We start from the raw sequence: 23,778 nt of genomic DNA on the forward strand, positions 1-23,778 counted from the left end.
TGTCCTCAAAGACATTGGCAAAAAAACTTGGATTGCAATACTCATTTCAAATGCAAGAGATGCACAAATGTACATTTGCAACCACCATGTCTCTTTAGCAATCTATAAGATGTATTCAAGGAAGAGGTTTTCAAAACTTGCATAAACAAGATATGTTACATTCTTTAATATTCTTCAACGTGTGGTTGAGGCGCATGCATCCTTACAAGCCACTGTTGTTTCTCAAAAGTGGAATGCATGGTTGGAATATAAATCAATGCGGGAAAAGAAGATAAGAGAGCAACTTCTCAATGATGATCGGTGGTCTGATTTTAAATATATGGTTTCTTTCACAACCCCAATTGTGGAGTTGATTAGGTATGCAAATTTTGATTACCCCACCCTTGGGGAAATCTATGGATGTATGATATCATGGTAGGCAAGATAAGGCACATAATTCGAGACAGAAACCCCTCTTTGGAGTACTTCAATGAAAATCACAAGTTAATACAGAAGAGATGAAGCAAACACAATACATCTCTTCATATTGCTGCTTATGCCCTTAATCCAAAGTGGAATATGGATAGACCAAACAAAGTTCTGCCCATTGATGATGAAGAAGTAAAACAAGGCTTTCTTGATGCCATAAGCAAAACCTATATACCTAATGAAGCAAATGTAATGCGGGAACAGTTTATTGATTTTGGTGCCTTAAACCCTTCTAGATTCCTCAAGATGCAAGCGTGGACATCGACATGTATGCACAAAAGAATCTCATTAGATGGTGGAAAATGTATGAGTGGAAAGCCCAAGAGCTTTGAAATCTTGCCTCACACTTGCTATCTCAGGTTTCTAGTTCATCAACAATTGAAAGGAATTGGTCCACTTATAGTTTCATTCACTATGTTAAGAGGGATAGGCTTACCTCTAAGAGAGCAAAGAAATTGATTTATATGCATAGTAGTCTTTGACTGTGCCCAAGGAAACTACCTGAGTGTTTAGAGGGCCCTGCATTTACCTGAGTCTTTGACATTTTGCATGTACCAAGTTCCAACTTAATAAGTAATACTAATTTTAAATTTAGTAATTAATGTTGGTTCATTAAGCAAATGACATTCATACATCACAATATCATACTCACGTTTATTGTTTTCAAAACCCCTTTGCAAAGGGTTTCATTTTTTAACTTTTACCAAATGGATCCAGCTAACAAATCAATTTTACAATTTGTCACCAAGCTTGACAATGAAATTGGATCTCAAAAATCCTCATGCAATCTATGTGGATTCATATTTAGGGAAGCTACTTATAGGAGATCAGAAGGGCTTTAATTGTTGGGCCGACCTGCCCACAAAACCTTAGTAACTTGCTTCAAAAAAAATTGGTGGAGCCAACTTGAGATTTTTCACAATAAAAATATTCATTTTAAGTTTAAATCAAAGCCACCTGTGGCTGTGGTAAAGACTTCAGCTTAGGCCATGAATTTGCACCATTTTTAAGATTTCATGAATGAGTTATTAAGGTTGTTTCATCATGCATTTTAGGGGGGGTGAACCCCATTCAAATTTGGGGTAGCACAATTCAAACATGAATATTTTTGTAACCAAGAAGACCTACATGGCGTGTAGTGTCACCTATAGTTGGAAAAAACATGATGAGCACAATCAAATGATGACGGCGTTGCTAACAAATTCACTGTCCTTCACATGTATTTGTCTTAACAAACATGTATTTGTCTTAACAAGAGAGCGGCTTCTTCTAGAAATGATATCAATTCTAGAGATGATATGAATGATGATCATTCATTCTTTAACATCAATAACAACTTCTTCCAAGAGATACTACTTATGGCAAATAGTCAATAGGGATTATCTAGGGTGGTTGAGAGGAAAAAATGGAATTCTCCACACCCAAGTTCAATTTCTGCAAATGACATAATGGATTGCCCACAGAAGAAGCTCAATTGGATTCCCTATGGGTCAAGCCAACAACAACAAAAAACTCATCACATATACAAAATTGCAAATTCCAAAAGTAAAAACAACAAAAAAAACTCACCACATATACAAAATTGCAAATTCCAAAAATAAAAGTTTTTTTTTCTGAAAACGAAATCATACAGTGCCTCATTAGTCCATACGTCATCACATATACAAAATTGCAAATTCCAAAAATAAAAAACAACAAAAAAACTCACAACATATACAAAGTTGCAATTCCAAAAATAAAAGTTTTTTTTCTGAAAACGAAATCATACAGTGTCTTATTAGTCCATACGTATTTTGTCAAACAGTTGAGGCAATATTAGGTACCTCTCCCAAGAAACACAACTAAAACGGAGGAAACAGAATCAACATCTGAAATAAAGGATGACAAATATTGGCCTCGACAATTTATAATCATTGCTTAGTTTCTTAAATTCAAAAATGTCACCATATATCACATTGTTCATTTTCATTTCGAATTGCTAAAAAACGCCATAATACAAAATGCCGATAGATAAATATCTATCCAGGAAATGAAAACTTTTATGTTTTGTTGCATCCATTACTTCCACTGGTGGACCTGTGATCACGAACGCAACATATAAGCATTATCATTCTTCCATTATAGGCTTTTCAGATTATTTTACACTGGTAAGCACTGGTTCATGTGCTGTAATTAAGGCATAATTTGATCACCATATAAAGTAAAATGCGCAGACATTCAATAAACATAGAGCTGTTAACACAACAGCCCAGGATATTAACAATATTTTTTGAGAAAACCAAGCTACAATTCCAAAATGTTGTTCAAGTATTTGCTTCAAAACGATGACTCGTATCGCCAACAGAGATATAAAACATATAAACAGTCTGATAAAAGACCTCTAAGCAAAAAGTGGATGTTGACTCAATTGCAAAGTTTATGATGACAGAATGGCCCAGAAATATTGTAAGCCATTACAAATATATCTCTAACATCATATAGATGTCAAGTGCGTGGGAAGAAGAAAATTCTGGCAACTAACTATCTATCTGGACAAACCATCATTCTGACCTTCGTAGTTTAGTTTTGAGGGGAACTTCCTTGTAAGATGTCACAATCTCTTTCGCTTTTCGTGCCGGTCTTCCAGTTGAGGACTTTCTTGATGGTTGCATCTCATCCATGAGAGTATTTAAAGATTCCTTACAAGAACTCTGATCTGTTCGTTGCTGCTGCTGTAGTTTTACATCAGAGGTCTGACCTATTTTCTTGGTGTAGTCAGAACTGCTTTGAAGATTTTTAGAAGATTCGTTTGAATCTATGGCACATTCAAGCTTAGTTTTATGTTTTAGAGAGCCAGAGATACCCAATATCGCATTATCACAAATTTTCTCCGCAGCCCCTCGTCCACTGTAGGAATGACCACGCTGATACTTCCTTGATGATGTGGTTTGCTCTTCTTCCTGCCTATGTTTTGTCAGCGGGGCAGGTTCTTTGTACCTTATATCATCCGACTGCCTTCTCACGCATATCCTGCAAAGAGCATAACAATTTTCAAACTTCTTGGAAATATCTTGCCCAAAGAAAAATCTGTCTTTCGAGAAAAGGAAGTAAATAAGTAAGAAAATTTCCATCAGAAGATATGATTTTTCACATAAAAATTAAGAAAGAGGGCAAACCTATAGCTGCTAGAGGCAGAACGATAACAGAATCTCTACCCAAATACCTTAGAAGGGGGAGGATTAAGTAATATTTCATTCAGTCAGAATGCAGTAAGCAAGTTACAGCTTTTCCCCGGGCCAAGCCAGGAGATTAAAGGAAATTTAGAGGACCTGATCAAGTATTTGAAGAATAAAGAGCCAAAGAAGCTAGAATCGCACTCAAGATAAACTGGGATAGAGATGGAGAAGATGGGACTAAGATGTGTTCCCCGTACTTGAGGAAAAAGAATGTTTCTAAAACAATTGTAGTACTTAATTAGGGATCTAAACAGAAGATTTTATATATATATATATATATATATATGTTCTCATGAAATGCACTTGAGGGAGCAGTTTGTGGAAGAAACCAGTCCCTAAACCCAAACCACATCAGAAACTCATTCATAGCATTCGTTTCCTGTTTCTGAATGCGAATCCCACTTCTCAAGAAACATTCAGCATTTCCATTGGATGTTATCACAGGATTTTGGCCTGTGAGAAACGACCAACGAAAAAAGCCCAAAAACCCAGAAGAATAGGACAAACTTAAATTTGAAAAGTTAATTGTTTTGGGGGATGGGAAGAAACAAACCCTAAAAGTTTCTAAGGCGAAAACCACCTCATTTGTACATTTCTTTCCTACAAAACAGAGGTTTGAGAGCAACAACAAATCCTGCACTTAGAACTCTTGAACTTGGAGGTTGGAGCAGAGAATTTTGGACAGTTAAAGCCTTGGACTCTAGAGAACTCTAGCTTGAGGATTTTGGAATGCTACAAACACTACACTATACAGATTGTGGACTTCTTTGCACAAGGTTGGCTTTGAACTTGGAATTTTTCATTCTTGGTACACATTTAAGTTTTCAGATTCATGCATTGCTTCATTGTGCAATCCATTATTATAGCAAGTAGCCCAAGTGCTCAATCATCGACATTACAAATATTAGACTTCCTGCAGCCTGCCAACCAAAGACAAACCAATTCCCATTTAAAAGAATACATGAATGCAAAAAAGGCTTTTGAAACTAGGATGTGGGCTGCTATAAAGTCCACTATTTCATAAGTGGATGGGTATGTTTGAAGGTGGGCCTCCCGAATCTAAAAGTATGCCTTGTCATTTTGAAATTGAGTATTGTAGTTTGTTTATCATGGACACTTCTGGGCAAGGATTAATGGCGGAATTCGGAGGAAAGAATGGGCTATGTCTATGCTTCTGTCCCTTAGACCCCTTTTAGGAATTAACCTTGGATTCTAACCCCATGGGATCTCTTTTACTGACCATTTGGTTTCAAGAATGGTATTTCACAGGAAACCCTGATTATGGTTCCGTGGTCCCACTCCCTTATCTGCTCATATTACCCCCATTTCCATTCATTATTACTCCATCCATCATTTCTCCCACCTGGGTCCACATAGGGTCAGCTCACCCCTTTCCCTTGCCCACACCTTGGGTCATGGCCTGGAATGAAGCCTGGAGGTTGATGCAGCTAAAAAGAAAGTTAAAAGCCTATATGGCCACATTCAACAGAAAAAGTACCACAAAATGCAAAAGATGGTCGGGACAAAAACATTTATCACATGGGCAAAATCCAATACATGAGCTCTACCCCATCATCACTGCCATCACCCTGCTTCCAACAGGTTTTATGAGCCTCTTCATCATATAGGAACCCATGATTGTCCCAACCCCTGGTGGGCGATGAACCGCCCCACCTTAAAAGGGGGAATTCACTACTATATCTTATACATCATGCTCTAACCCCTTGAGCCCTGAGCAGTTAATCAAAGAAAATCATAAAAAGGCAAGAGGCATATAAATAAGGGTGGAAAATCAACGCTGGGGCACCTCATGTACCATGATTGCTCCCTCCTACACCTTATAAACCCAAGGATGGGATTCCCTCTTATTAGCTACCCTTGTGCCCCAATGTGTAACCCAGGGTTGCCCCCTCTCATTCCCTACCTCATTCACCTATCTGCCACATGCCACAACCTTTTCACGGATGTACCTTGACTATATTATCCCCTTTAGAAGCAGAAACCACCTAATAGGGTACTTCGTTAACCCCATTGAGTTTAGGAGACATTGGCACATCCCGAAGCCCATTATAGAAGGGCAGGCCATTCTGAAGTCCCCACCTGTGATTGATGATTAGGTAAGCTCATTTGCTCGATATCTCTAATGACTTGTTGTACTGGAAGCCTAAGGGACGCATTGGATCTTATGCAGGATTGCAGATGGTTTCCATTTGGGATTTGTTCTCCCTATACGGGGTCCTAACCCTCCAGAGGGCTACATTGGCACATGTAGGGTGAGCGTTGAGAGCCATGGACCTCCACAGCAGCAAAGTACACTCCATGGATCCCCACATCTATTCAGAGATTGCTCGTGGTTCACTTATTGGACGAGGAGGATGCACCTGATCCATCATGCCTAGATCTACATCATACACTTGGCAAATGATCTAGGACTTCTATGATGATATGGCATCTCCTACATTATCATCCTAGCCCTTGAGGGCAACCTACAGGCATCTTCGATTTGTTTGGAGACCCATGAGGACACTTGTGTGCCCCCACATTCATTTGGAGCACCACAGGTTATTACAAGGGGTCAACCCCTTGTCCACTGCATTTGAGGGTCCTATTCTTCATTGTGGCACCCATGGACCTCATTGGGCCTCTTAGAGGGCCCTACGACATGCATAGATTATTATTTGACCTTGTGAGAGGCTTACTTTTTTATTTGTGAGCTAGTTTGGTGGGCTTATCACCAAAAGGTCGTATTATTAGCACATTATTTTATTTTTGGGGCCTATGTAGGCCAAGGAGGCTAATTCGAACTCCTTAGATGTGTATAAATACAAGTAAGGTGAGATCATTTCTCATCATCACTTTGGATTGGATCTCTCTCTTCTTTATGTTGGAATTTCTAAGTCTAACCCATTAGAAACCCTTCATGTACTTACTGATTTATTCCTACCTACTTGCTCTGTTAATTAACAAGTTATTTACCATGTAAATACTGGAAATAAATACAAGTACATGCTCAACACATTACAGATCATCAACTAAAGGAAACAAAACAAGCACACAAGTGACACCGTTGTTTTTGGACCAATGTCCCCAGAAAAACCCAATGCGAGAAAACTGGTGCAGCTATCTGAGGGTTTTATTATTATGCAATGTCTAAATACAATCTGGGTGCCAAAACCGGTTCACCCAACAGAAAATAATCTTTGCAGTAGTACCTCTCCTTCGAAGACAGATGCTCCGGCTGAAACCCCGGATAAACACTCCGGCAGCTCCTCAGCTCCAATCTGCCCCACGAAAAACCCCAGCGTCAGCCTCTAGGGACTGCGTCAGCGTCTTCTACCCATTGCATCAACTTTCCTAGTAGTTCCCGACAGTTCGGGTTGTTCCCAGCAGTTCCGACTTCTACCCTCTGCGTCGGCTTTCCTAGCTGTTACTGCAGTTCCCAGCAATTCCGGTTGTTCCCAGCAATTCCGGCTTCTGCCCTCTGCGTCAGCTTTCCCGGCAGTTCCGATTGTTCCCGACAGTTCTGGCTTCTGCCCTCTGCGTCAACTTTCCCGGCTGTTCCGGCAGTTCCCAACAGTTCCGATTGTTCCCAACAGTTCCGGCTTCTTCCCTCTGCGTCAGCTTTCCCGGCTATTGCGCTGATCCTCTCGGCACTATCTCTTCTTCTCTGCTTTTGTATTCACTGCCCCTCAGCTGCAACTCTGATCACTCTCTCAATTTCCTTAGCAAACCCTACCCCAGAAAGTCGAAATCTTGATCAACTCAATGTGTTCTCCAAGTGACCCTCAAGCCTCCTCTTATACTTTTCTTGTTGACAAATCAACGGCCGAGATTAAGTCCCTAATCAACGGCTAAGATTAGATCTGGCTTGATCCATGACTTTTGGATCATTCTAACACAGTTTTATATTAATTCACATTAATATTTTATTTTCCTTAAGTTTAGACTTAGGGACTCCATTAAAAATATTAATTATTTTAATATCTCCCAAACTGTTTAGAATCTGCCCAAACCCTTTCTGGGTATTGGAGATCTCATGTACCTTAGCCTCTCCACCAAATTTCGTGGCTAGAGTACATCCGATGCTACCCCAAATCAACACCTTAGAGAATTTCGCACTTTTTGTTGGAGGATGAATTGGAGCATTTGTGGATGAATTTTGATGTATGGTTATTAGTTTATCTTCTCTTGGAACTTCTTTATTTTCATTTGTGAATGGTTGGATATAATCTACTACATGTAAGTACGAAATTTTGATGCTATTCTTTGTTACTTTTGTCATATATGCTGGATGGGATTTTCGTTGTTTTAAGGCTAATTGCTACATGCAAATTATTGCTTAATAGTGTGGGATTGTCTCTATTATAACGTTCTCTCCATGCATTAGCCCTTGTAGTATGAGAAAAATCTCCTAGAGGTAAAATTCGACCTCGACAAGCCATTCATCTTGTACATTTGAAGTATAAAAGTTGCAAGATTACTTTCACTTCACCTAGAGGGTTTGTGAAGTAATTTTGAGGCCTCCTTGACTGGAAACCAAGAACTTACACATAATCAACAAACTCCATTCTGCCAAGTACTAAGGCACTGACCTACCAAGGGTGGTCGCCAAAACTCCTATTCTTTCACCTTCTCCCAAGTCTAGCCACATTGGGGTGCCTAGGGCATCAATTTCCCGACGAATTAGCCACTAAAAAAGTTCGATCTCCAAGGGTCTCTTGCACTGCCTCTCTTCTAGCCCTCCTCCAAATTTGAAGACATTCCGATAGTGGAGTTGGGAGAAAAGCCAAGCCCTAGCTCCGAGACCAAATCTTGCCCAACCATCCCCAAGGCTAGTACTTCCCAGGGTCAAAGCAACATCATTGAGTGAAATGCTTTCTTTGATCCTTCCCACCTTGTCTAGGGTAATCATTGATTATTTCATGCCTTCCTCATACCCTAGGTCAGGTCCACTTGGCCCAGTGTGGTCCCGCTCCTTCAAAGGACCATTCTTCAAGAACCACCCGGGTTACCAACTTTAACAAGTATTTAGGGATTGGGAAATTCTTTCATGAGTCATATCCCATAAACCTAACCCTTAAATCTTCCCTTCCTTTCCCTAAGAAGACATCGTGCCTTGCTTAGAAAGCAAGCAAGCTCTATACATCTAACTCTTCAAGGAAAGGGATTATTTGGGTCACTCCAAATCCTTTCATTGACTTATCCTTCATCGATGACTCCATAATATATCGGGTCTCCTCCCATCCATGAAAGTCCGTAAATAGAAGGGAGCCTTAGCTGAGGTGACAGTGGGCCAAGTCTCCATTTGTTGCCCTTGGCCTAGCATTTGTCGTTTAGGGATCCCCCGTTGGTCCCTTTGCTAGTTTGAGCAGTAACAGGTTGGACATCAAAGACAGTGGACATTAATAAATGTCTTATTAATGTATATGTTTCTCATCTCATCAATGTTAGGAGAATTATGGAAATGTTTCTTTCTACTATATACCAGGTAATTTTAATCACACCACCTCCATTTCACCATGTGTGTAACTAGCTCATCAGCGTGTGAGCAAAATTGGAATGAGAATTACTTCATCCATTCTGTGAAGACGACACACCTAATCTTGCAAAAGACTTCAGACTTGATATAGGTGTTCACTCAAATCTTCTTCTTATCTCACAACAATACGCAAACTACCTTGTTGGACCAATTGGGACATGAATTATGGCAACTCTCAGGGTAACGATGAGCTTCCTTTAGTAATGTTTCTTGTTTCTAGTAACATAGCAAAAGAATGAACCATTTTCTTCAAAATCGCTTCAAAAGGATATTCACCTCTAAGGATGTGATGTCGATAGAAATGAATCCAAGCAAGATATCAAGCATGCTCCTTCCAATGTTCCAAACTTGAGATTATCTATAAATTATTTCCTATATAGGCTATGTTAGAGGATAAGTTTCTAAGCTTCGAAAGGCCCCCTTGTGAATTCTACGAGAACCATGGTTCACAATGATGTGTTAAGAAACATTCGAAGTAGAATATATGGGAGAGCAGGTGAATGCAGGCTTGATCAAGCTTATTCCTAAAGGAACAAAAGAGACATGGTGGGAAGATAAATGTTGAGAAATCAGTAGGGCAGCAATTAGGGTGATTTCTCTTTAACTTGGTAATTGCTTGTGAAGATATGTTGGCTTATTATTACTTTTATTATGTTATTTTCATCAAACAATTACCAAAACCATAAACCATGAGGATCACAAATGACAATGAACACAAGATGTAGGCTCCAAGCCAGGAAAAAAACCCTCCAAGGGGAAAACCCAGTCAAATCTTCTCCTTATAGAATCAGATCAAAGTGAGAAATACAAGACCCAAAATCCAGGACCAAGACCTCCCACAAGACCCAAGTCAGCCCTCCTTCCAATCTCTTCCAACAAGTCAAAGTCAACTCAAGTCAAAGCCTTCCAAATCTGGTTAAATCTCTGATTTTCGGCCCCTGCAACTAGGTCTACAACTTTTGGCCCCTGTAACTCCCACAACTTCGCACATTTGACAAAAATTCCTTTTCCTTTGACCCTCACTCTCTCTCTCTCTCTCTCTCTCTCTTTGACTTTAACTCTTCTTCTAGGCTTTCTTTGTTGGTTTTCCTTCTCTTTCTTGGCTCAAGAATCGAACTTGCTTGCTTGTCTCCAAATGAGGTTGAACTATCCTCTATTTATATACATCTAGGAGGTCAAATGGGGACAAAATTGACATTTTTGACTCAAATAAAATTATTTTTCTATTTTCTTTCAAATGTCTAATTAGGACTAGACTTAAGTACAATAATTTGACTTATGACAAATATTATTTTGACTCAAAGAACCCTAGAAGCATGAAGAACATGCTTGACCTAAATAACAATTTGACTTGAGCATGAAACCCATGCTTAAAAAATAATTTTATTTTTCTTCTTTTGCTTTTTACAATAATATAAGTACAATGATAACTATGAAGACCGAACCTAGTTACATTTTCCAACACTCCCTCTTAACTAGGGAGGTACTCATAATTACACAACCGGTACAAGGATACTCTCAAATTGAAATATTCTCATAAGAAGAGTCAGATTGATAAGCCATCTTTAAGCATCAATATCATAACCCGCATTGTCAAATTGCAATATAGAAAGGCCTTGATTTGACAAGCTCTAACTCTCCACAAGAGTAGAGCACAATGCTGGGAGGCATACATATGGACACCCACACCACAACCTCTCAAGGCACATACCCCATCTGAATGTTCACCAGGTATGTCCTTCCAGGACTATTCCTATCTTGCATTCCCAATCCTCAAAGAATACTGGTCCTCTTCGACTACTCTTATCTTGGATACCCTGTCGAATCCTCAAAGAGTATCGATCCACGGGACTACTTCCTATCTTGGATTCCCACCTCAAGGAGTACCAGTCCTAGATGCTTATCCAATCCTCCATTCTCCCTCCCAGTGCCTTCATTAAACTTACGGCGGTTAGTCCTAATCTAGTGCATCACACATGGAGAATATGGTGTCCCACATCACTCCCTCTCAATCAAGGAGGTAATCCTCATTCCTTTTCAAACAAGGAGTAGATCCTAGCTCCCTCTCAACTAGGGAGACACAACCATAAGCTTCATCTTTGTTCCATTCATCAACTACTTGTTCTTCCATGGAGATCTTAGTAGTAGCTCCAAGGGCTCCTTTTCTCGCATCATCACATCTTACTTGAGCTTCAACCTTCCTAGATGTTATGGAGCCAAACTCTTTCTCCATCTATCTTCCTAACAGGGTTCTTGCCATTAGCTTTTTATATCACTTTCCATCAACCATTATTTATAGTATCTTTGTCATCAAAGGTATCTTGTCAAACCAATCAATGTAGAGCTAATCATAGCTCCCTCTTGTCCATCTAGGAAAGTGAATATCATTAGATCCAACATATGACCAATAGGCTATCTCGTGACATGCTACCTTTTCTGCCTTCATGGTGTACACATTTCTGCCATATATACTTCTAAGCCACTACTAGTGTTGTCCACTCAATCCATGTGTTCTTGAATTGAGTTTAAGCCAAACAGTTGTAGATATATTATCTCAATTGTTATCTTTCTAGTCTGTACATCTGCAAGATGTTCTTATAGGTAGCCAAATCATATCTCAAACAAATCATCAATATTAGAGTTACCAAGTCATGATAGCCTCTTGTCAAGATGTCAAGTTCTGATACTTGTTCTTTCTGAGGACAACATCCCTTTGCATGGTCTATCTTCATACTAGAGTCCTTCTTCATGTCATTTGCCTTTCAATTAACAATCAATGTGTTCATGGAATGAACCAATCAACAAGCTTCAATATCATATCCATTAGAGTCTTTACAACTTCCTCTAAAATTATATGTCTTTCATTCTTCAAGAGAACATATCGAATGTTGATCAATATCATGTTCATCTATCATGCTTCTATGTATCGAGTAACCAAATGGAAGAGTTTTGTCTTATCCAATTTTATCCAAGACATATCATGCTCATGCTACCAATCACATTTTTGCAACCAGCTCTTCCTACAATATTTCTGAAGACATGAATTCTACTTTCTAATGAAGAGCTCTAAAGACATGCATACCTCTTCCTTCATGCATCCATCCAGTCAACTTCCTTCTAATGAATTGCTTCTTTCCTTTAAGACGATGTCTAAGATGAGATGAGCTTCAATTATATCTTTATGTCGCAACTCGACTATCTTCATACCTACAAGCTTCTTCGATGCTTGCTTCCATAATCTTCTAGTAGAAATATACTCTTGTAATGATTCTTCCATATATGAATGAACCTTCTTATAATAATAGTTCTATCATTGTTGAGGATTCTTGTGATCCTTTCTTGTTAAAAGACAACCCCTCTAACAACATGATGCCAAATAGGTTGCATGAACTATGGAGTACTAGATAGTTCAAATCCCTCTATCTTTGCCTTGCTCAATGGCTACTATCAATGAGATGCAACTGACTGTGTAGACTCTAATCCTTTAATGCTTTTTCTTTCCATGATGCCATTATTCGCAAAACCAAAGACATTTTACAAATGCAACTGTTTATGCTACTCTAATTGTTATTTTCTAACAAAAGAAAACAAGTTGCTAGTATACCTAGTAGTGGTGGAATTCTTCAATAATAGAGATCCTTGGGATCTTCATTCTTCAGCTTCCTCCCAAGTTCTTCATTTTCTTCAACTATATGAGCTCCACTCCTTTCCTTCTTTTTATTGTTTTTCTTGTTTTGAGGGTCCTTAAGACAATCTCTTTTAAAATGCCCATATTCATTGCATCCAAAGCATTGTACTTTGGACATATCTTGTCTTCCTCAACGTTGATTTTTGTTGTTATTGTTGTTCTTTTGACGAGGTTCAAACTTTCCAAACTTCCCATTCTTCTTCTTTGATCTAGCAACGAAACCTTGAGACTTTTCATTGGGATTCGTGTCATCTTTTGCCTTCACTATTGTCTCTTCTAGAATACACAAGGACCACAGCTCATCGAAGTTTGGATTGTCCTTTCTTGAGTAGATGTTTGTCATAAAACTACTCCATTCTGAAGGTAAAGCATTGAGTATACAAGTAGTTAATTCAGAATCATGAACAACTTCTCCAAGCCCTTGTAGTTGATAATTCAATTGTGAAACCTTTATAAGATATGATGCCAAGTCTTCATCCCTTGATAACCTTGTTTTGTAAAGTCGATTCCTACAAGATATTTTCAAACCTATCGTACTAACAAAATATTGTTTCACCAATTTGTCATAGATTGCTTTAGATGTGCCCAAATCTGCAACAAAGGGAATGAGATGATCCTTGATGGATTCAATGAGAATCCTTTGGGCCCTAACTTCTCCTTTAGTGTACTTGGCCCATTCTTGAGTCTTATCCTTCTCAGGTTCTACACCTTTTCCTAAAACCTAGTCAATGACTTCATTTTCTATGAGCACCAAATATATTCTCTTTTTCCATGCTTGAAAGTTTGTTGACCCATTGAGCTTATTGCCTTCCTTACAAAATGAAGTCATTTGATTTAAGGATCGAGACATAGAGAGAAATGCAGTACTTACTTGTCAAAAGAGTGACCTGCTTGATGATAATGTCTTCAAGTATGTTGATGCTCCCAAGATTTCCAAGAGACTTTAAAGATGTCCTTGAAGATGACTTCAAGGATGGATGGCACAATGGTATCTTCAAGTTGCTTCAAAGATGAATAATGATGCATTCAAGAGTGTAGACAATGTTCCTAGGATTCTTGATGCTTCTTGAGTAATGACTTCTATAGAGATGCCTTCCAAAATCAATGATTATCAAAGAGCTTCCAAGAGAGAGAGATTGATCTTCCTCAAAATGATGATGAGTTGTTGGGTTGTGTTATATTCTTTCCATGACTAGCCCACATAGTTAACTGGGGGGTTAGGAGGGCGGCGGAGCCCCGCCTTATTGCACCGATTTCGTAGCAGGGGGAGTCACAGGGGGTTTGAGGGGTGCAAGTAACCCCACTCTGTGGGGTCCGGAGCAGCGCCCCGGAAAATTTTGGTTTTGGACCCTATGTTAGGTTGGGCGGACCCACCTATGGTTTTGTGCATGATTTCCGCACATGTTTTTGGACGCGATGGTTTTCGGTCCATGGTTTTGGACGCGATGGTTTTCGATCCATGGTATTGGATGCTTTGGCATGTATAAATATGTATTGTAACATTGAAAGGAATATAATGAAAAATCAAGCTGGTAGTCCTAGTTTTGGGATCCAGGGGAAATCTCTTTGTATATGTGTTTTATGTGTTATGCTCTCGCATTGTTTATTTTCTATGTTTTAGAATTTGTATGCAGGTAATTTATATATGGGGTTAAAACCTACATTTGGTATCGGAGCAGTTTTGGCTTCAAGGGGACGCCTTTGTTGCTGAGAGGTTTCGCTCGGGCCTGTGGTAGACCCTGTTCAGTGGGAGATCTGTGAGATCGATTCTGGTGGTGAAAGAAGATGGCAAGCAATGGAAAGATAGAGATCGAGAAATTTAATGGTCAGAGTTTTGAGTTGTCGAAACTCAAGATGGAGGATCTATTGGTGGATAAAGATCAGTGGATCGCGGTAAATCCGGGTACTAAGCCAACGGGAGTGTCCGATGAAGAATGGAAGAAGTTGGATCGGAAGGGAAAGAGCACAATACTATTGTGTGTCTCAGATTCAGTATTGTTGAACGTATCAGGGGAAGCTACGGCGAAGGCTTTGTGGGACAAGTTAGGGACTTTGTACCAATCTAAGTCTCTGGTGAATAAACTGTTCCTGCGGAAAAAGTTGTATAACCTGAGGATGAAAGATGGAGACTCAGTGACAGAGTATCTGAACACATTTAATACTGTGATAAGTCAGTTAGCATCTGTTGATATTAAAATTTCAGATGAAGATAAGTGCATCAGTTTGTTGTGTTCTCTACCAGATTCGTGGGATAGTCTGGTTATTGCAATACGTAGCAATGCAACTGCCTTGCAGTTTGATGAAATAGTCTCATCCTTGCTGACAGAGGAGATGAGATGGAAAAATATGGAGAGTCAGAATGGTGATGCCTTGTCTGCGCGAGGATGGTCCCAGAACAGAAACAAAAATAAGTCATCGAGTGGGAGATTTAATCTAGAGGGAGATCTAAATCTCCAGGAAAACCTATAAAGGTGGTGTGCTAGAAATGCGGAAAGGAAGGGCACTACAAAAGGCACTGTAAATCTAAAGCTCTTGATAAAGGAAAGGGATCTGATGATGCTCCTTCTCCAAAGGCAAAAACCACCTCAGATGAAGGTGGGGATGTGTACTTGGTTTCTTCACGTACACATGTAGATCATGAGGCATGGTTGATTGACTCAGGTGCATCCTTTCACTTCACTCCCCATAGAGAGTGGTTCTGCAAGTATGAGAAATACGACGGTGGTGATGTCTTCTTAGGGAATGATAGGAAGGCTAGAATCGTTGGTCGCGGAAAAGTAAAGTTGAAGTTGCAAGGTGGAAGAGTTAGAACACTTCCGGGTGTTCTGCATATTCCTACATTGGCCAAAAATCTGATTTCTGTAAGCAAGTTGGATGATGCAGGTGTAAAAACAGTGTTCGAGAAGGATACCTGCAAGATGGTTCGGGAAGCACTGGTATTGATGCGGGGAGTTCGGATTGGAACTTTGTACAAGCTGCAAAGTAGCACGGTTGTTGATGGGTGCAACAGTTCTGTGGTTCCTGAAAGTGGAGCAGAAAATCTAGTGGTCTCTGGAGAGAAGACCATGTTATGGCATCAAAGGTTTGGACATATTGGAGAGAAGGGCCTTCGAATACTTCATGGTAAAGGTATGGTAGAAGGTATGAGCAATAGCTCTCTGGATTTTGATTTCTGTGAAAATTGTGTATATGGGAAGCAGAATCGGGTGAGTTTCCCCTTTAGTGGTAAGAGGGCGAAACATATATTAGAGCTTGTGCATAGTGATGTGTTTGGACCTGTGAAGGTTCCATCACTAGGTAAGTCTGTGTACTATGTATCATTTATAGATGACTTCTCAAGGAATACATGGATATATTTCCTTAAGAAGAAATCTAAAGTCTTTGACAGGTTTAAAGAATTCAAGGCTCTGGTGGAAAACCAGACAGAGAAGAAGATAAAGGTGCTGAGGACAGATAACGGTGGAGAGTTTTGCAGTAAGGAATTTGAAGAATTCTGTAAGAAGTGTGGTATAGCACGGCAGAAGACTACTCCATATACACCTCAACAAAATGGAGTTGCAGAAAGAATGAACAAGACGTTGATGGAAAGGGCAAGAAGCATGCTCAATGGTGTCGGGTTAGGACAGGAATTCTGGGCAGAGGCGGTGGAGACAGCATGTTACTTGGTCAACAAATCACCTTCATCAGCATTGGAGGATAAGACTCCGCAAGAGGTATGTACTGGTAAGAAACCCTCTTTTTCACATCTGAGGGTATTTGGATGTGATGCATATGTACATGTTCCAAAAGAGAAAAGAACCAAGTTGGATAGTAAATCTGAAAAGTGCATCTTTATTGGGTATAAGGATGGTTTAAAGGGTTATAAGCTTTGGAACCCAGTAACAAGGAAGGTTGTGTACAGCGAAGATGTGGTGTTCAGAGAGGTGAAAGATGTTATTAAACATGAAGTCGAACCAAAGGAACCTGAGAAGATAGAGTTTGAGCTAAAGGAGGAAGAATCAGACTCTACAGCAGAGGAGGAATCAAAAGATGAAGAGCCACAAACTCCGGGTATGAGAAGATCAGTTCGAGAAAGAAGGCAACCAGAAAGGTATAGTCCATGTGCTTTTTGTTCAAATTTTGCTTTATCTATTACTGATGATGATCCCAAAACTCTGAAGGAAGCAGTAGATTCAGAGGATGGAAAACTCTGGAAATAGGCCATGGTTGATGAAATGGCATCTTTGCACAAAAATGAGGCTTGGGATCTGGTGGAGTTGCCGGCTGGAAGGAAACCCATTGGCAGCAAATGGGTGTTCAAGAAGAAGACAAATATAGAAGGAAAGGTGGAGAAATACAAAGCTCAGTTGGTAGCAAAAGGTTATTCCCAGGTGCCGGGAATTGATTTTGGTGATATTTTTTCTCCTGTTGCCAAGGTAACTTCTATTAGATTACTTTTATCTGTTGCTGCTGCTTTTGAATTTGAGATAGAACAGATGGATGTGAAGACAACATTTCTTCACTGGGATCTAGAAGAGGAAATCTACATGAAGCAACCTAAAGGCTTTGCAGTGAAGGGTAAGAAAGAATTGGTATGCAAGTTAAAGAAGTCTCTGTATGGGTTAAAACAGTCACCAAGGATGTGGTATCAGAAATTTGATACATTTATACGAAGACTTGGCTTCACTAGAACCAAAGCAGATCACTGTGTGTATTTTAAATTACTTGGTGACCGTGTTATTTATTTGGTCTTGTATGTGGATGATATGTTGCTAGTTGGAAATGACAAAGAAATTATCCAGGATTTGAAGACCCAATTGTCCTCCAAATTCAACATGAAAGATCTTGGTGCTGCAAACTATATTTTGGGCATGGAAATTAAAAGAGATCGGGCAAAGAGGAAGCTCTGGTTAAACCAGAGCTTCCATGTCGAGACAATATTGTAGAGATTTAATATGCAGGAGAGTAAACCCGTGAAGGTTCCTATTCCTGTAGGTGTAAAGTTATCTGTTAAACAGTGTCCCAAGACACAAGAAGAGGAAGAGGACATGTCACGTGTTCCATATGCAAGTGCAGTCGGTAGTCTGATGTATGCAATGGTCAGTACTAGACTAGACATTGCACATGCAATAGGAGTATTGAGCAGGTTTATGTCAAAACTAGGAAAGGAGCATTGGACAGCAGTGAAGCGGGTTTTCAGGTATTTGTGCAGCACTAGTGATTATGGTTTGTGCTACCAAGGAAGACCAAGATTGGACAGAGTGTTGGATATTCATGGCTTTGTTGACGCAGACTGGGCTGGAGATCTGGATCAGAGAAGATCTAGAAGTGGGTATGTGTTTAACCTATTTGGAGGTGCAGTCAGTTGGATGAGTAAGAAACAATCTCTAGTGGCACTATCAACTACAGAGGCAGAATACATGGCAGCCACTCATGCAAGCAAGGAAGCAATTTGGTTGCAGAGATTGTGTTCAAGTATGGGATTAGTACAGGAATCTATAAGGATAGACTGTGACAGCCAAAGTGCAATTTTCTTGGCAAAGAACCCTGCATATCATTCAAAAACAAAGCAAATCGATGTTCAGTATCACTTTGTGAGGGATATGATAGAAGACAAAAAGGTGTTGCTGATAAAGGTGGACACTTTGAAGAATACTGCAGATGCATTGACAAAATCTGTGAGCTCTGAGAAGTTCTCTTGGTGTAGAGAAACAATGCGCGTTGCGGGGCTGGATAAATGACTAAGCTCTCTTGTGGCCCCCTGTGGAAAGAAAACAACAAGTGGGAGAATGTTGGGTTGTGTTATATTCTTTCCACGACTAGCCCACGTAGTTAACTGGGGGGTTAGGAGGGCGGCGAAGCCCCCCCTTGTTGCACCGATTGTGTAGCGGGGGGAGTCACAGGGGGTTTGAGGGGTGCAGGTAACCCCACTCTATGGGGTCCGGGGCAGCGCCCAAGAAAATTTTGGTTTTGGACCCTATGTTAGGTTGGGCGGACCCACCTATGGTTTTGTGCATGATTTTCACACATGTTTTTGGACGCGATGGTTTTTGGTCCATGGTTTTGGCCGTAGTGGTTTTCGGTCCATGGTATTGGATGCTTCGGCGTGTAAAAATATGTATTGCAACATTGAAAGGAATATAATGAAAAATCAAGCTGGTAGTCCAGGTTTTGAGATCCAGGGGAAAAATCTCTGTGTATATGTGTTTTATGTGTTATGCTCTCGCATTGTTTATTTTCAGTGTTTTAGAATTCGTATGCAGGTAATTTCTGTACAGGGTTAAAACCTACATGAGTAACCAATATCCTTCATTGATAGAGAGAGATAGATACTTGATGTAGTAGTCTTCCTTTTGAGTCTTCTTCTTTAAGCCCTTTCTTTTCTCTACAAAAGATGTCCTTTCAAAGTAGCTTGGATGAATGTCTTCCCCTTATGCCTATTACCCACCATTTTGTGGGTGATATCCATAGGAGAAAATTTTCTCCAAGATGGTCCTCAACCGGCAACCAGCAACCCCTTGCAGCCACCAACTAGCTCGTTGTGCCATTTCTCCGCCACCTAAGCCAACCATGTGGTCCCTCACCCATCTGTCGTGATCGTATGTTTGAAGGTGGGCCTCCCCAACCTAAAGGTATGCCTTGTCATTTAGTGATTGAGTATTGTAGTTTACTTATCATGGAAACTTTTGGGCATGAATTGATGGGGGGATTCGACAGAAAGAGTGGGCTAGGTTTGTGCTCCTACCCCCTAGACCTCTTTTGGATGTTACCCTTGGACCTTAGTCATGTGGGACCTCTTTTACTAACCTTTGGGTTCTAGGGATGGTACTTCATGGGAAAACTTGATTTTGGTTGCGTGATCTCGCTCCCTCATCCACATATATCACTCCCCCTCCATTCATTATAACCCCATTTCATCATTCTTCCCACCTAGGTCCACATTCCTTTACTGGGTCCATATAGGGTTAGCATCTCCTTCCCCTTGCCCACACCTTGGGTCAGGCATGGAACGATGCCCCGGAGGTTGATGCAACTAAATAGAAAAGTAAAAGCATAATTGGCCACATTCAACAAGAAAATGCACCACAAAATGCAAAAGATGGTCGAGACAGACACATTTAGCACGTGGGCAAAAGCCAATGCATGAGCTCTACCCCTTTCCCATGGCCATCACCCTGGTTCCTATAGGCCCTAGACGAACCTCCTTTATCAAGCAAGAACCCATGATTGTCCCAACCCCTGGTGGGTGATGAATTGCCCCACCTTAAAGGGGGTATCCACTGCTATACTTTACACATCATGCTCTCATTCTTTTGAGCCCCAAGCAGTGAACCAAAAAAAAAATCATAAAATGAAAAAGGCATAAAAAGAAGGGTGGAAAAATCAAGGCCAGGGTATCTCATGCACGACGATTGCTCCTTCCTATACATTATATACCCAAGTGTGGGCTTCCCTTTATTAGCTACCCTTGTACCCCGACATGTTGCCTAGGATTGCCCCTTTCATTCCCTACTCCATTCATCTCTTTATCACATGTCACCACCATATGAAGGATGTACCTTGGACATACTATCCCTTCTAAAAACCACCTAATAGGGTACTTGGTTAACCCCTTTGGAGCTTGGAGACATTAGCACATGTCAGAGCCCACAATGGAAGGGCATGCCATTATGAAGTGCCCACCTGTTATCCATGGTTTGTAAGCTCTATAACTTGATTTCTTTAAATTACTTGTTGTACTGGAAGGCTAGGGGGCGCATTAGATCTTATGCAGGATTGCAGATGGTCTCCATTTTGGGTTTGGTCTCCCTATACAGGGTCCTAACCCTCCAGAGGGCTACATTGGCACATGTAGGGTGTGTGTAGAGAGCCATGGGCCTCCACAACAGTAGACAACACTCCATGGATCCCCAGAGACGCCCAGAGATTGCTAGAGATCCACCTATTGGACGAGGAAGATGCACCTGGTTCACCATGCCCAGTCAGCCCCCCAGTTGTACCATGCACTTGGCAAATGACCCAAGACCTATATGATGATGTCGCATCACTTACATCATCATCCAAGCCCATTGCAAATGATCTACAGGCATCTTCAATCTACTTGGAGACCCATGAGGTTACTTGTGTGCTCCTACATGCATTGGGAGCACCACGGGTTTATTATTTGGTGAACAAGGGACCAACCCCTTGTCCACTACTTTTAGGAGTCCTATTTCTCATTATGGCATTTATGGACTTCATAAGGCTTCTTAGAAGGCCCAACAACATGTACTATTCATTATTCAACCTCTTGAGAGGCTTATACTTTTGTTTATGAGCTAGTTTGGTGGGCTTGTCACCAAAAGTTAGTTATTTTGCACATTATTTTATTCTAGGGGCTAATGTAGGCCTAATTAGTTAAATCGAACTCATTAGAAGTGTATAAATACAAGTGATGTGAATTCATTTTAGCATCATCACTTGGATTGGACTTGTATCTCTCTAGACAACTTCGCTATCCTTCTTGAAGGACGAAATTTTGGAGCATGGAATGAATTTTGATGTTTGTCTTGGAGCTCCTTGATTGGCAAAGTCTTAATGGTTGGATATACTCTTAATACATGTAAGTGCAATTTAATACTATTTTCTCTTTCTATTTTTGCACATACATTATTGTTGGGATTTCGCTATACTAGGGCTAATTTACTGCACCCATTTATGCAAAGTTGTGGAAATTCGGTTTCTAGATAGTGATGCTTCATGTATGGGCCATGCATTATGAATGAATGTTCCTAGAGATGCTTCTTCATTGAAATTCATCTTGATAAGCCATCTATTTGCAAAATGAAGTATAAAGTTCTTGAAGCTGCTTTTGTTGCTGCCCTAATGCCATGCGAAGTTGACTTTGAGGCCTCCTTGACATCATAAATTCAATATCCATAGTCATAAATACTCTTGATTCCAAATATCCCCAAAGGATTAGGCATTGGTCCACCATAAAGGTGATCACCTTAAACCTTATTTCTCCCCCCCCCGCTCTCCTTTTCTAGGCCTATCCCATTAGGTCTCCTAGGGCATCATTTTATCTCGCAAACCATTCACTCAAAAAATTCAATCTCTTGGTATCCTCTGCGCTGGTGTGTCTCCTAGGTGCCCTCCAATTTTGAAGAAATTCCGATGGTGGGATTTTGAGATATTTTAGACCCTAAGCTCGAGATTGAATCTTGCCCTTAGTTTCATTAGGCTAGAAACCTTATTGGGACCCTCATATTGCCTTGCACCAAAAAAAAAAAAACAACTTTCTTTGGTCTGTTTCTCCCTTCGGAATAGGTCAAGCATATCATTAGTTGCTAAACCCTACCGCCTTGACCTGACCCCGGGTCCACTTGGTCCCGTGTGGTCCCATATACCATTAAGGACAATCCTTTAAGAATCACTTGGAATCCAAGTCTTCATAGGAAATTTAGGGCTTAGGAACCTCCATTATAAGATACATACCTTGAGCCTAAGCCTTGAAATTCTTCTTAAGTCGTTCCTTGAGAACCTTTCGAACTTGCACTCTGAAGCAAGCAAGCCACATATTTGAGCCTCTCTTGTGAATAGGCTTCTGGGATCACCCCTCACCTTATCATTGATCCATCCATATCGTGATCCTTATCATAATGAGTCTCCTCCCATCGGTGAAAGTTCGTAAAGAGCAGGGAGCCTTAGTCGAGGTGACAGTGGGCTATTGCTCCATTGTTGCCCTTAACCTGGTAGTATCCCTTCAAGGATCCCATTTTAGGACCCCTACTAGTTTGAGCGGTAACAATGCCAACAAGAGTGATCTTCAAGCTGCCTTCTCCCCACCTTGGCTCTGATACCATGTTGAGAAATCAGTAGGGCAACAATTAGGTGATTTCTCTTTAACTTGATAATTGCTTATGAGGCTATGTTGGCTTATTATTACTTTTATTATGTTATTTTCATCAAACAATTACCAAAACCACAAACCATGAAGATCACAAAAGATAATGAACACAAGATGTAGGCTCCAAGCCAAGGCAAAACCCCTCCAAGGGGAAAACCCAGTCAAATCTTCTCTTCTTATAGAATCAGATCAAAGTGAGAAATCCAAGACCAAGACCTCCCACAAGGCCCAAGTCAACCCTCCTTCCAAGCTCTTCCAACAAGTCAAAGTCAACTCAAGTCAAAGCCTTCCAAATTTGGTCAAATCTCTGATTTTCAGCCCCTGAAACAGAACTTTGGCCCTTACAACTTCACACGTGTGACCGAAACTAGGGCATATTTTCACACATGTGATAGAAATTCCTCCTCCTTTGACTTTAGCTCTTCTTCCAGGCTTTCTTTCTTGGCTTTCTCTCTCTTTTTGGCACAAGAATCAAACTTGCTTGCTTGTCTCCAAATGAGGTCGAACTGTCCTCTATTTATACACATCTAGGAGGTCAAATGGGTCCCCTCCAGGGTTGACTTGGTCTTGTGGGTTCAAAATTGACAATTTTGACTCAAAACTATTTTTCCATTTTCTTTCAAAAGTACAATTAGGACTAGACTCGAGTACAATCATTTGACTTATGACAAATATTCTTTTGACTCAAAGAACCCTACAAGCATGAAGAACATGCTTGACCTAAATAACAATTTGACTTGAGCATGAAATCCATGCTTAAAAAATAATTTTCTTTTTCTTCTTTTGCTTTTTGCAATAATATAAGTACAATGATATTATGAAGACCGAACCTAGTTACATTTTCCAAAAATAAAGACCAATTCCTTTGCTTAACTTTTCCTATAAGTTGTTAACTAAAGCCCTAGGAACATGAATAATTCCATTGCTAGATTGATTGTCTGACATGAACAAACAAGGTTTGATAAGGGATCCCTTCTTGAAGATTGACATTGATAAAGCT

At 40.3% G+C, this 23,778-nt stretch overlaps 1 protein-coding gene across 1 annotated transcript in view; it reads right to left on the reverse strand.

Annotated features, from left to right (window-relative positions):
- Nucleotides 1–2,707: 2,707 nt before the first annotated feature.
- Nucleotides 2,708–23,778, reverse strand: part of LOC149210636 (uncharacterized) — a 47,038-nt gene continuing 25,967 nt past the window's right edge. The window contains exon 7 of the mRNA XM_089394468.1: nt 2,708–3,477. Coding sequence (XP_089250594.1) covers nt 3,009–3,477 — 469 coding nt within the window. The 3' untranslated portion in view covers nt 2,708–3,008. The remainder of the gene's footprint in view (nt 3,478–23,778) is intronic.

The sequence above is a fragment of the Pinus tabuliformis genome, chromosome 1_2, assembly GCF_031772625.1.
Source record: "Pinus tabuliformis cultivar Carrire ecotype Pingquan chromosome 1_2, CPIR1, whole genome shotgun sequence".
Taxonomy (NCBI): Eukaryota; Viridiplantae; Streptophyta; class Pinopsida; order Pinales; family Pinaceae; genus Pinus; species Pinus tabuliformis.